The sequence below is a fragment of the Primulina eburnea genome, chromosome 4 (assembly GCF_022965805.1).
Source record: "Primulina eburnea isolate SZY01 chromosome 4, ASM2296580v1, whole genome shotgun sequence".
Classification (NCBI taxonomy): domain Eukaryota; kingdom Viridiplantae; phylum Streptophyta; class Magnoliopsida; order Lamiales; family Gesneriaceae; genus Primulina; species Primulina eburnea.
The window spans coordinates 2,150,368-2,165,252 of NC_133104.1; the positions used below are offsets into that span (position 1 = coordinate 2,150,368).

The following is a 14,885-nucleotide window of genomic DNA, read 5'->3' on the forward strand; positions in this document are numbered from 1 at the left end:
TGTTGTTTATCCATTACTTTGTATTGCAATATTCATTAACTAATAAAATGCATCGTGATTTTTAGTACCACCATGGCAAACTTGACAAAGCTCGAATTCATCGCTCTTGACATTACTGGGAAAAATTATATGCCATGGACTCTCGATGTAGAAATGCATCTTGAGTCATTAGGTCTAAATGAGACCATAAAAGAAAATGGCATATGCACATCACAAGAAAAGGCAAGAGCCATGATATTTTTGCGTCGACATCTCGACGATGGATTAAAATGTGAATATATGACTGAAAAAGATCCCATGGCTTTATGGAAGGGATTAAAAGAAAGATTCGAACATATAAGGGAAGTTATACTTCCGATCGCTAGGGATGAATGGAATACGTTAAGATTCCAAGACTTTAAAAAAGTCAGCGATTACAACTCGGCGATGTATAGAATAATCTCGCAGTTGAAATTTTGTGGGCACGAGATTACAGAATTGGAAAATCTTGAGAAAACATTTTCCACTTTTCACGCATCGAATGTAACTCTACAACAACAATATAGAGTGCGTGGATTTTTGAGATATTCTGAACTTATCGCCTGTCTCCTTGTGGCGGAAAAGAATAACGAGCTATTAATGAGAAATCATCAGGCACGACCTACTGGTTCAACGGCATTTCCTGAAGCAAATGTCGTAAGCAAAAATGAATTTAAATCTGGCAACCAAAATCAAAGTTATAGACAAGATTTTGGTCGAGGACGAAATCGAGGTCGTGGTCGTGGACGTGGTCGGGGACGTGGAAATAGTCGTGGTCGTGGACGCGGCCGTGGTTTTGAAAATAATCGAGATAGTTACTTCAATAACTCATCTCAAAGGAACGTCCCAAATCATCCACCGAAAAGGCATCAAGAGAACATGAGTGTAAATGAAAATCACTCAAAAAGATTTGAAAGTTCTTGTTTCAGATGTGGTACTCCAGGACATTGGTCCCGTATTTGTCGAGCCCCTGAGCACCTTTGCAAACTTTATAAAGAATCAATAAAGGGGAAAGAAAAGGAGACCAACTTCGCTGAAAACAGTGAACCTTTGAGTAATTCAACTCATTTTGATGCTGGAGATTTTCTGATTGATTTCTCAGACAATGATCAATTTGCGGGTGGAATAAATATGTAAAACATTTTATTTTTCATGTAATTGTATGATAATATTTTATCGTGTGTTATATTTTGGCATATGTATTGTATTGTATTTTTATAAATGTATTGTCAGTAATTTTATTTCATTGCATATTTTTTTGAAGTTCAAATATGGAAAATACTATGAACAAAGATGAAGTTTGCATACCTGATAGTGGTACAACGCACACTATCCTCCGAGATAAAAGATATTTCTTGGAACTAAAACCAACAAAAACAATGGTGAATACAATATCAAGTCCTGTAGACTTGATTAAAGTTGTGGTAAAGCACAATTTTTGTTACCTAATGGTACAAAATTTTTGATCAATGATGCTTTATATTCACCACAATCGAAAAGAAATTTGTTGAGTTTTAATGATATATATTCCCATGTGTATGATACTCAAACAATGAATGAAGGGAATGAGAAATATATGTGTCTTACCACATATAAATCAGGAAAGAAATATGTAGTTGAAAAACTACCGATGCTACCTACTGGATTGCATTATATATATATAAGTCCAATTGAATCAAACATGGTAGTTGATAATTCTTCAATACTGATCAATTTGCATGATCGATTAGGACATCCTGGTTCAACAATGATGCGAAGAATTATAGAAAATACACATGGTCATCCATTGAAAGACCAGAAGATCTTTCAGAATAATAAGTTTCAATGTAAAGCATGTTCTCTCGGAAAACTTATTATAAGACCATCACCAACCAAAATCCAAACTGAATCACCAATGTTTCTTGAACGTATTCAGGGTGATATTTGTGGACCAATCCATCCACCATGTGGACCATTCAGATACTTTATGGTATTGATTGATGCCTCCAGCAGATGGTCACATGTATGTTTATTGTCAACTCGAAATGTTGCATTTGCAAGATTACTTGCTCAAATAATAAAATTGAGGAATCAATTTCCCGATTATACAATCAAGAAAATTAGACTTGATAATGCTGGTGAATTTACTTCCCAGACTTTCAATGATTATTGTATGTCTATGGGAATCATTGTTGAGCATCCTGTTGCTCATGTACATACACAGAATGGATTGGCTGAATCATTGATTAAACGTCTGCAAATGATTGCTAGACCAATGATTATGAAAACAAAGCTCCCTATTTCTATATGGGGACATGCAATTTTACATGCTGCTGCATTAATTCGTATCGGACCATGTGCATATCATAAATACTCCCCATTGCAGCTTGCATTTGGTAAAGAACCAGACATTTCTCATCTGAGAATTTTTGGATGTATGGTGTATGTGCCTATTGCACCACCACAACGAAAGAAAATGGGACCTCAGAGAAAGGTTGGAATTTATATCGGTTATGATAGTCCATCAATCATTCGATATCTTGAACCTCAGACAGGCGACGTGTTCACAGAACGTTTTGCTGATTGTCATTTTAATGAGGAAATCTTCCCAATGTTAGGGGGAGAACAGAAACATACCGAAAAGGAAATTACGTGGTATGTATCATCATTGTTACATATGGATCCAAGAACAAAACAATGTGAAAATGATGTACAACAAATTGTACACTTGCAAAGAATAGCAAATCAAATACCAGATGCATTTGCAGACACAAAAGGGGTAACTAAATCATATATACATGCTGCAAATGCCCCTGCTCGAATTGAAATTCCAAAGAAACAAATTGAAAATACTCATGATGTCATTAAACGCCTGAAGCGTGGAAGGCCAGTCGGTTCCAAGGATAAAAATCCTCGAAAAAGAAAATTCATAGAGAAACACGATGATCACAAAATAGAGAATGATGTTCCTGAAGAAACACATGATGATCACAAAATAGATAATGATGTTCTTGAAGAAACACATGATGATGAAAATGTTCTGTCAGAACCACAAACTGACGAGAATCGTGAAATATCTATCAATTACATTAATACTGGAAAAATATGGAACCGAAAAGATATAGAAGAAATTGATGATATATTTTCTTATAATGTGGCAATCGACATCATAAATGATAATGAAGATCATGAACCAAAATCTTTTGGTGAATGTAAAAATCGACAGGATTGGGTAAAATGGAAAGATGATATCCAGGTTGAATTGGATTCGCTAAATAAACGTAATGTTTTTGGACCTATAGTCCTTACACCTGAAGGTGTAAAACCTGTTGGATACAAATGGGTTTTTATTCGAAAGCGAAATGAGAAAAATGAAATAGTAAGATATAAAGCTCGACTTGTTGCACAAGGTTTTTCTCAAAGGCCTGGAATTGATTATGAAGAAACGTATTCTCCCGTGATGGATGCAATTACGTTTCGGTATTTGATTAGCTTGGCGGTATCTGAAAATTTAGAAATGCGTCTTATGGATGTTGTTACAGCTTACTTATATGGATCACTTGATAGTAATATATATATGAAAATCCCTGAAGGATTTAAGATGCCTGAAACACAAAGTTCAAAATCCAGGGAATGTTATTCTGTGAAATTACAAAGATCATTATATGGGTTAAAGCAATCAGGTCGAATGTGGTATAATCGACTAAGTGATCACTTGATGAAAAAGGGATATGTAAATAATTCAATAAGCCCTTGTGTTTTCATTAAGAAAACAACATCCGGATGCGTAATTATTGCTGTATATGTTGATGATTTAAACATCATTGGAACGAATAAGGAAATTCAAGAAGTTGTGTCATACTTGAAGGAAGAATTTGAAATGAAGGATATTGGAAAAACCAAGTATTGTCTGGGTTTACAAATTGAACAAAAAGAATGTGGAATGTTTGTTCACCAGACAAATTATACAGAAAAGATCCTTAAACGTTTTAATATGGATAAAGCAAATCCTTTAAGTACTCCAATGGTTGTTAGATCATTAAACATAGAAAAGGATCCATTCCGTCCATGTGAAGATGATGAAGATATTCTTGGTCCAGAAGTACCATATCTAAGTGCTATCGGTGCCCTTATGTACCTTACAAATTGTACAAGGCCTGATATATCTTTTGCCGTGAATCTGTTGGCAAGATTTAGCACATATCCAACAAAGAGACACTGGAACGGAATTAAACATATATTCCGTTATCTACGAGGAACGACAGACTTGGGACTTTTGTATTCAAAAGATGATAATTCAAGTATGATTGGTTATGCTGATGCTGGATACTTATCTGATCCACACAAGGCACGTTCCCAAACTGGATATGTATTTACTCGTGGAGGCACTGCAATTTCTTGGCGTTCACAGAAACAAACGCTCGTAACTACTTCATCAAATCATGCTGAGATTATTGCACTACATGAAGCAAGTCGTGAATGTGTGTGGTTAAAATCAATGACCCAACATATCCAAATCTCATGCGGATTATCATTCGATGAGAAACCTGTGATACTATATGAAGATAATGCTGCATGTGTTGCTCAAATGAAAGAAGGATACATAAAAAGCGACAGAACTAAACATATTCCTCCTAAGTTCTTCGCATTCACCAAGGAGCTTGAGAAGAATAAATGTATTGATGTTCGTCACATTCAATCAAGTGAAAACTCATCAGATTTCTTCACAAAGGCACTTCCTACGTCAATATTCAGAAAGCACATATATAATATTGGGATGCGCAATCTACGAAATTTGTGAAGAATTGTTCATGTCAACATCAGGGGGAATTTACGTGACTGCACTCTTTTTCCCTTACTATGGTTTTTATCCCAATGGGTTTTTCCAAGTAAGGTTTTTAACGAGGCAGTACAAAACACGTAATGAAGACATCATCGTATCATGATCATCATCACAAGGGGAGTGTTGAAATATTATTTAAAATGTGAAAAATATTTGTGTTGAAAATGTGAATGTTGAATGTTGAAAAATAGGTGTTGAATATTGAAAATTAGTGTGTGATGATGTAGGTAATGATGTATTTTATTTTTGGATTATGTGTAAAGATTTCCTATAAATAGATCTCTCATTTGTGAAGAAAATCACAATTGAGTAGAGAGAAAAATATTATAAAGTGTGTAGTTTGGTAAATTTTGAGTGTTTGAGATTTTTACTTTTTACCATAAATTTTTACTTTTTCACAACATAACTATCAATTCTTTAATTAAAGTATATTTTTAACAAGAAACTTTGGTCATGCTTGCAAAATATTTTTTCCACTTCCTTGACATACATCATCTCTTTCTATCTTCCATAAAAATCAATTAGCAACTTCAAAATATAACATTTTCACCAAGCTTCGATGAACAAAAAGTTCAATTTCTAATCAATTTATAATGCATTTTAACTATCTACCTTTTTCTGTTTCTCGGTGCATTCAAATGTGAACCAAAACTCGATACCATCTTCTAACATTTGGACCCGAAATTTGGACCATTTTTCATGATTCTGCATTGCATGTCTTTCACATCTTTATTTCAGTATGTTAGGTTATGTTTTAGGTTGAGTTTGATGGAATGATAATATATTTCTCTTGTAGATATCTAAATATTGAAAAATGGAAGCCACGAGTTCGAGATAAAATAGACCATACAACAATGTCAATAACACATTTTCTATACAGAATAACGTTGCAAATCAACAACAAATGTCTCCGCAAGTGTGCTATTTTTTTTTTCATTCCATATTTGAAGTAAACATTTCATAACTATATTGTTGAAAATTATAAAATATATATATAAGTATTTCTGTTTTAAGAATCAATTGCATTCATGATCAATCAACATAATAATACAATTGCATTAATATATATAATTTTTTATGTCTTTCATATTTATACAAAAACTATGATATATAGGATGGAAATTGAAGGAATATTATTCCATTTCCCTCCTGGTGTGCATGAAGTATTCCAAGATACAACTTTTTTCTCGGTCCATTGTGTCCTCAACCAAGAATGATATTATTTTGGATATTTAATTTTCCACAAATAAATGTAAAACAACAAGACAATATATCAAATCTAAAAACGTAAACGATTATGAAAACTCACCAAAATAAAGTTGAACAGGATTCAAGTAATACGAATAAGTAACACAACCATAACGAAAATACATGTCATTGCGAAAATCAGTAGCCACGTGAAGCATGATGTTTTCAAACTCTGAGAGTATACCTCCATAGCCCGAATATTTGCATGTCCAGTGCTTGCTAGGCTGTGTTCAACAGCTTTCTCTGTTGAGTCTAGTATCTACAGACAAATATATAAATGAATCCGTCGATCCAAGTGGATGTGAATTTTACAAATGGTGAATCACAGGCCGACTGTGGTCTGTCCAGGGGCGGCTATAAACAAATCCATGGGGGGATCAAATGCAACAGCTCTTAATAACAATTTCGGTACATGGGTGAAAGAGAATAGATTGCTTTCTGCAAAGGCCAATGGCCCAATGGTGAAAAGAACGACAAGCAAGTAACTTTTCAAACTCACCTTCTCCGTGTTTTGGATGGATTGACTCATCACAAGACCACTCTCTTTAAGTTGCCTTGCCAAAAGAACCATTTCATCGGTCAAATTTTCTTGAAGTATTCTGTATGGAAAAACAATAAGATGATAAGTTACAGGTAAACATCTGCATCAAGGACAATGCTGTCAAATGGATACAATTATTAGAACTTTAAAAACTAGCAGATAAAGTAGGCCAAGAAAAAGGTACAACATGGATGGAGGCCGGACACTGGCAAACCATTAATCAAGATCAGAGAAGACTGAAATTTGTGACTCAGATTACCTAAATAAAACATTTCTCACCATTGCATAATTTTCCACCACATCCAGAATACCCAGTCAAAAATATAAATCCGGCCTAGTGTTCCTCTCAATTGATTTTGTCATTTTGATCAACAATATGTTTTCTAGATATTGTTGTGCTTGTAAAATTTGTTTGCATTCTGAACACAAGAATGACCTTCGAATTCCTAAGTGCCTAGGCATATTTACAAACCGAACAATAGTCACAACAAAATAGAAAGTGTTCACACAAACAAATACTGGAATAGTCAGTCAAGGTTTATTTTAAAAAATTATCATAATCAAATTACTGGATATAAAAAAAACCTAGAGTAATTGTGAATTTTTAATGTTGGGTGGGACAATATCTGAAAACATACTCAGCATAACTCTGCAATGATTGGTGATGTGTAGTAGCTAAATCGTTGATATTTGATACAAGTTCTCAAACAAATGTTAACAGTTCAGATATTAGTTAAGTAAATTGCATAAATATGCGGCACTTTATCACCAAAAAATACTAAAATGAAAAGATACCTGTGTTTCTCAATATGACTCTGTGCTGCAGCATCCAATTTGACCGACCTTGAATTATTATCTTCAACAGTATCATGAGACCTATGCTCTGACAGGGGCCTGCATCAGTTAACATCGACTTCAGAAATATTAAACATATAACAATGACCATAGAATCATAGATGTCCCATTTCACTCACACAAATCTCTTCCTCAGTCCTCTGGGAGTGTAAACACTCTCTTCCTCTGATTTAGAAGGGGATTCACGAGTATCAGTCTTCAGAGAAGGCAGTTGAGGAACCTCTACACTGGACTCAGACTTGCCAAGTAAAGAAGAGTAGTTAGAAATTATTAACATAAACAGGAAGAGTTCAAACTTTATAAAACACAATTGGTTTCAGTGTGCAGTGACTTTATATGTCAATATTGTAAAAAGAGAGTAATCATATTATAAAACTATGTTTATTAGTCGGAATATGCATCAAAATTAAAGAATCATAGTCAATATTTATCAGTATATTGATTGTGTAACTAACAGCTGTGGATTTAAAATTTTAACAAATCTTAAGATATCATCATATTTGAGAACATGCATTTTCAAGCTTCATCCGAGATTTCAAATACCTACACAATGTTTCATAGAGCTATTGAAGGGGAATAAATACAAGGAACCGACTCACACTAAATATACCTCAGGTTCAGCTAACTTTGCTGCTATAGCTTCAACTTTCTCTGAATATTCTCTTAATTGACCTTTTGAAACTCTGTAAAATAGTGTGGAAGAAGAGTTAGAATTGAAGTCACAATAAAATCAAAGGAATGCAAGCATTCAAATTTAAGTTTAACATCAAGGAAGAAGCAATGGAGCATGTCAACAGAATCTAATTTTTCTGAATGAAGAGCATGAATGATTTTTGTTGACAAAGTCTACACCAATTAAACTGTTAGGCCATAAATCTAAGAACATAAACTGGTGAAAGAGCACCTAAAGTTTATTAGTCTCTTCGAATTGCTTGGGGAGCAGATGTGGGATCACGACTTTGCCCACCTCTTCGGAAGCAAGCACCTAAGGAAGCCCAGCATGGAGGGTGTTTCACTCACCTCTTAGTATTTGGCGCATATATTTCACTTTAGCATGTAATGTGAACATGAGCCACAGCACAAACAATGACATAATGGCAGTTCTTATATAACTCATGCCGGATTCCAACTATGTATGATGTATCCCATCATCCTACAGTAATTCTTAGACATGCGGACGTTGGTAGTAATTCATTTCAATAGCCACGACAGATCAATTCTTCCAGGTACCCCTTAAAATAATTTGTTTTAAAATTCACCACCTCTCAAACTGTTATTTCGGACGTAAATTGACATATCCATGAAGATAAGTTATACATAATCAAGAATTATGAACCAGTTATACAAAGGAGTAAAAAAATCTGATCAACACATGAAATAAGTCCAATATAAGAGTACAATCTAACTCACATAATTAGACAAATCCTTTGCATACACAATGACATCAAGAAAATGTGATGCGTAATAAGATATATCCCAAGAGAAAAAACAAACAACCTTGGCAATCCTTCAGGACCCCTTTCTTCTCCCAATTGTTCCAATTGCTCTCTTAGAGTGGCTACATACTACAGAAAGAAAATGGTGCTTAAAAACTTTAATTGCTTCCATGTTAGAATGAAAACGAAAACAAAACTGAAATTTGAGCACTAGGACAGTATATCAAAGGTGGTTAGAAACTCAAACACCACACATCGCTCAGTAGATTAAGGCAGATTATAATGTTATAACAACTAAATTTTCAAGAGGAATCAATGCTAATATTAAATGATTTAAGCATAAATATTTGAAACTCAATTGATAGAAGTGCAAACTATCGGGCTATGATGACCTATATAGTAATGGATTGAGAGGAATGAGACCTTACATGCAACAGCTTTGCTTGATTTTGTTGTTGTGGAGTGGCTGCAAGTAACCTTCTTAAATTCACTTCGGTTTTGCACAGACCCATCAAAGAATTCTAAAAACCACAAACTAAAATAACAATCAACATGAATAGAGAAAAAAAAAATTAAACAAACGCACCAATCAGAGAACAATAAGATCAGTCAATCTGTCAACAAGGGCTATTCAATTATAGTGTTTTGGTTACACAAATAAATGAGAAGAGTGGGAAAAAAACCCCTTTTTGCAGTGTTGTGTCCAACTTTAATAAATAGTAAAAGATATAAAAGATGTAATAGTAGTTTTTATATATCATTTTAAAAAATATCATATGACATTATGGTCACTATTCCATAGGGATCAACTTAAATAATGAGGATTTTATGATATTATTTTATAATGAAAGAACTCATAATAAAATCTGAAGTTGATCTCTTTCAGCTTCACCTATGAATGAACAAAAATTACATAAAAAAATCCAAAAGAATTTATGTGTTACTGTGTAATTTATTATGGATTGACAAAGGAAGATAAAAGTAAATCATTAGTACATAAAGGAGAATTTAATAATGAGATTGCCCGGCAATATGCAAACCTGATATGAATAAATAAATCAATTTGTTGAGCTTTAGTGATGACCTAAGGAAAATTGTATCCAGAGATCCACAAAATGGAGTCATACACCAGCCCGTCTCGACGATCCTCACATCAAGCTTTTATATCTGAGATACATTCACAATAATATCATAAATTCATTCAAATACCTAAACAATATCAAACTTTTGCCCAATTGCTTAGTCTATAAGAACTCATAAAATTTCAGTTTATATGGCTTCTGAATTCTTCCCATAAGTTGACCAAAACTCACCAAATTTTCATTCTTCCTAACACATTTCAGTTGTTCAATGCTTAGTGAAATTAATTGAATAACAATCTTCATCTGCAGGTTGATAACATTTTCATGCTTGATCAAAATCGAGTTATTCCAATTGGAAGTGCAAGGCCATCTCAAAGTCCAACAGTTCATCATCACAGAGTTATGTCAAATATAATCATATAACTGGCCTAAATTTGTGTCACGCTTTGACTCTCGTATGCCATATTTCTTTGAGCATGCATATTCTCTGGGTAATTGGGTGTATCTCATTCATCACTAAACCAAATTACGTGATTTCGGTGTCATTTCGATTTCGAAGATAAGACAATTCTCTACAAATTTCATTGGAATCATATTTGCAATTTTCTAGAGCACAATGCCTAGAATTTAAAATACAGTAAGCACTTTGCACTACCGCAAGCCTGATTCTCATGTAGAAAAAGTTTCAATAATATGAGAATATCTCTTTCAAATTTCAACCAAATCATGTTAAAAATTGGCATCAAATCAAACATTTACCCATAAGTTGCAGTAACATGAAAAAAGACCCAATATGCTATGTTCCTACAGCTACAGAGTACGACAATATTTTTCAGGTTTAAGCTTAGTTTGGAAACATAAATCCAACATTTACCCATATATCTTCAATAATTTCAGGTTTAAGGCCGACAAGACCAGTTAATTCTATCAAAATTAAAGTATTTAAAGAGGAAAAAAATGGAAATCACCGTAGGGTGGCAGTCGTGGGCAGATGAAGTGATTTTGGAAGGGAAGAGGTGGAGGCGAGACCTGGAATTTGAAATGCTTAACGGTTCACAAATCACACTTGCTATAAAGTCGTTCCCTCTTTAGAGCTTAGCTTTCTGCTACAATCCCCAAAATACTTGTTATCATGTTTGAATTATTTCGGGTCTTCTAAAAGTTTTGAAATGCTTAAAAGAAAACTACAGTGAAAACAAACAAATAAGAGAATGGTAAAAGCAAATAGATCCATCTTTTTTACTCGGTGACCCTAAACCAAGAATTGCACCACTGAAATTCATAAAATTCTTCCCGTATGCTTGGTCTTTGTCAGCCTAGTAGACCAAACAACTTTCTCTTACTTTTTGCACACAGCCTCAACTTTTCTACTGGTTTCAATCTAGTCAACTCGGACATAGTATCCCATTGTTCCTTCTTTATACTAAAAGCTATTAAAGAAAACCTAAATAATTGCTATCCGAAAATGGAATATAAAAAAAAAAAAGAAACTTTCAAAAAACATCCAACTGCTACATTATGCTTAATTGCACTCCATAAATAGGCTCCCTGCAGAACTTGGATATCGCAATCAGAAAACTAAAACCCCACATTTTCATAAAAAATATAACTGAAATTTCCCATCAACTTCTCCAATCACAACCATCCATATCTTCATTTACACAGTTGCATCCACATTAACTATAATCCAACGAGTTCTAGCAAAGGCGCGTGAAAATTACCACAATTTGTCAACAAAAATAATATACATCACAACAAAAACTTTCTGCAAACTCATAAAAAAATGTCACCTTTAGCGCGAAGCGCCGTGTCTCCGGACATACATTTATTCTTCAAGAACTGGAGACAGATCCAACTGAGAAGAAAAAAGAGGAAGCTTAGGTTTGTACCTATGGCGAAAGAGCTACATTGATACGTCCTCGAATCATACTCAATCCAAGCAACTACTGGCATCCCACCCTTGAGGTTTCAGATCGTTTTTCACAGAATTATCACCAAAAAATGCAAATACCGTAGGGAGTTGCAACAAAATTCATTATCATAACTAAAAAAATAAATCTAAAAAACTTACCTCAAGTCGAGACTAAAATCTCCCGAGAAAAAACTACGACAGAAGTGGAGAGAGTTCGCGAAATAAATAGCCAGAAGTGGTGAATTTATAACAATTAGCGACGGTATTTAACAAAGCAGTCGCTTTTTGCAACAGTTTAACAACCGTCGCCGATCTGCTTTTTGCGACAGATTAGTACAACTGTCGCTCAGTAGAAACGGATTTATAAAACGGTCGCTAATTAGCGACGGATTAATAAAACTGTCACTAGCTAATCAGCGACAGTAAAAGTAACGGTCGCTAATTAGCATCGGATTGTATAACTGTCGCTTATGTGCGACGATGTTTAACCGTCGCCAAAGTAGCGACTGTACCTAAAACCGTCGCATATATTTAAATAGCGACAGTTGTTAACAAACCGTCGCTAATTGCCAAATACCGTCGCTAAGTCAGTTTTTTTTCTTCAATAAATCAACTATCAAGCAATAATTATTTGCTTTATTTTTCTACATGAAAATAATTGTCATTTAATTATATATAGTTCTAAATTAAAATCTACCCGACATTTGTCTACGTTGTAATAGTGTGTGAATTTATCGAATATCTGTTGAATGTTATGTACCAGTCATTAAACACAAGTAGGTGGTACCAATTTTTTCCTAATTTTTATTTAAAAAATGTATAATACAATTAGTTTGGGTTTTTATCCAATTTTTTCTATGTGTTGAAATATTAGTATATGAACAAAATGGGTGTATTTATTACGTCTTAGCATATGATCAACAAATGGAGAAAATAATTTCATATCCTAAAAGAGACCAAACACATCAATAATTACAGATAAATTAGGAGAAGTTCGAGCTGAATACTTTTCGTGTGATCAAGAACATAATAATGATATTATTACCTATTTTATGAAAGTTACGAAATGACTTATTGTCGATGATTTATAAGTGGTTTATTCGACACCAATATTTTCAAGTTTGTGACGATATATCGAATTAGATATCTAATTATAATAAAACATCTCATCCAACTAAAAAAATGTTGTATTTAATCTCATTAATTTATTATAAAAAGTAATTTTAGTAACTAGCTAGTATATGGCACTAGTTAGGTTTGACTTTAACCTTGGACAGATTTCGGGCTAATTTTGTTATTATAACATGTAGTTGGTTCGAAAGATAGAATCATTTTCAAAATTTTAATTAAACTCTTGTTATTACAAGGCCAATAGATTGTGACACGATGTTGGTAGGGAGGGTCAGAAACCGAATCAAATGAAGCGAAAATCGATTTAACCGAATTTGTTGGAGGTTAACTGGTTAAGAGAACCGATTTTTCATTAAAATCGAATTAACTGAACCGAATTAACGAAAAGGGAAATCGAATCAAATTAACAGATTTTTTGTTACTTCAAAACGGAATTACCAATTCAATTCGGTTTGATTGAATTCTTGCATGCTCTACATGTTGTAGATTATTTTTCAGCCAAATAATTAATTGTAAACGACACATCATTTCATCATTATTTAATTTCAACATGATTAGACATGAAATAAACTAACTTTATTTGATGGGTAATGATTTAATTTAATTATTCAATTTATTATTGAGGTCCAAATTAATTATAAAAGTTTAAGTCCACTATATACTCTAAAAAAATTTTATAAATAGGAGAGGATTCTCATTATTCAAGAGAGGATGATTTTATGCTTAAACCTTTTAGCTCTCAATTAACATCTTTTAATTTATTTTCTGACTTGAGCGTCGGAGTGTCTACGCCGGGCAAATCCCGATGTCTCTGATGTTTGTTTGTGACGCAAGTGATAATCCACAAAGATTTCTCTCCACCAGCTACTTGAACCCATTTACAAACCAACAGTAAATCGGATAATCACAATTTTTAGCTACATCCAGGGACGGAGCCACCCCAACGCTGGGGTGGGCTCCAGCCCAATCTACATTTTTTGGGCCTAGTGAGGAATATGGATTGAGTTTTTTTAAAATAAAATTAGCCTTGCATTTTCAATTTTTAGCCCATTTCCAGATGGTTTTTTTTTCACAGGCGTCCTCCCAAAATAAAAACAAGAGGATGAGAGCTGCTAGTTTCCTACTAATTGGAAATTTCACGTGAAACCTGTTGTTCCCCCCACAACTTTCGTTGGCTCAGAGGTCAGGTTTGTTCTCATCTCAATACTCTTCCAAAAAATATTCTTCCACAATTCAGGATTAAAATATTTTCTGACTACGTACCCTGACTATATCATTATTCATAAAATTGCGTTAAATTCATCATTACACTCCACAGTTGAGGTCAAATGATAGAAGTAATGACGTGACTTATTTGTGTCTATTCTTAAACAGTGTACTCTAAAAATTTCAAATACGCAACCTCGATAATGCTAAGCGGGACCTGAGACATCTATGGATTACTAGTGTTGTGTTGCGTATTGATGCTTTCGGGTAAATTGAAATAATTGAGTGAACAATTTATTGAGTCAGATCATCGTTTTTTTTTTAGAATATTAGTAAACATGCAAAGGATATCGGACTGAGTGGTCTGCACACTCGAAAATAAATAAAAATTTAGTGGGGTGTCAAAAATATTTATGACGTAGTCATTCCGACGCTCAAGTCAATCGATCATTTATTCAAAAGAAATAGTGAGTGATCAAACGACTGCACATGTCTTGCTCACCTGACACTATCACTACTGACAAGTGACAACTCATAATATCTTCAGTATTGTTATATCATCCTTACGTGCACTGATTGACATATTAATGATTTCGAAGCATGTTGTTCAATATTTGTTGGCCCAGAATTGATA

At 33.8% G+C, this 14,885-nt stretch overlaps 1 protein-coding gene across 13 annotated transcripts; it reads right to left on the reverse strand.

The window, feature by feature from the left end:
* Positions 1–6,054: 6,054 nt before the first annotated feature.
* On the reverse strand, positions 6,055–12,156 carry LOC140830562 (uncharacterized). Of its 13 annotated transcripts, XM_073193935.1 has the most exons (11): positions 12,074–12,143; positions 11,793–11,857; positions 10,971–11,105; positions 9,961–10,087; positions 9,349–9,455; positions 8,982–9,049; positions 8,095–8,167; positions 7,604–7,722; positions 7,425–7,523; positions 6,588–6,687; positions 6,055–6,347 (listed from the first exon to the last, which is right to left on the reverse strand). In XM_073193935.1, exons 5-11 carry the CDS (start codon positions 9,430–9,432, stop codon positions 6,171–6,173), a joined length of 720 nt encoding a protein of 239 aa, XP_073050036.1. In that variant the 5' UTR covers positions 9,433–9,455; positions 9,961–10,087; positions 10,971–11,105; positions 11,793–11,857; positions 12,074–12,143; the 3' UTR covers positions 6,055–6,170. The 13 variants fall into 13 exon arrangements, with proteins under 13 accessions (XP_073050036.1, XP_073050039.1, XP_073050035.1 ...); XM_073193938.1 differs by lacking the exon at positions 10,971–11,105 and having other exon boundaries at positions 9,349–9,441; positions 10,005–10,087; positions 12,074–12,156; XM_073193934.1 differs by lacking the exon at positions 10,971–11,105 and having other exon boundaries at positions 9,349–9,441; positions 12,074–12,156.
* Positions 12,157–14,885: the final 2,729 nt, after the last annotated feature.

Bases quoted from the DNA above. Each gene is read 5' to 3' on its own strand.
- LOC140830562 (XM_073193938.1), bottom strand. From the start codon at position 9,432: ATGGGTCTGTGCAAAACCGAAGTGAATTTAAGAAGGTTACTTGCAGCC. The intron at 9,050-9,348 runs GTAAGGTCTCAT...TTCTTTCTGTAG, and splicing joins ATCAAGCAAAGCTGTTGCAT to TATGTAGCCACTCTAAGAGA. The intron at 6,688-7,424 runs GTATCTTTTCAT...TTTTCCATACAG, and splicing joins AGTCATATTGAGAAACACAG to AATACTTCAAGAAAATTTGA.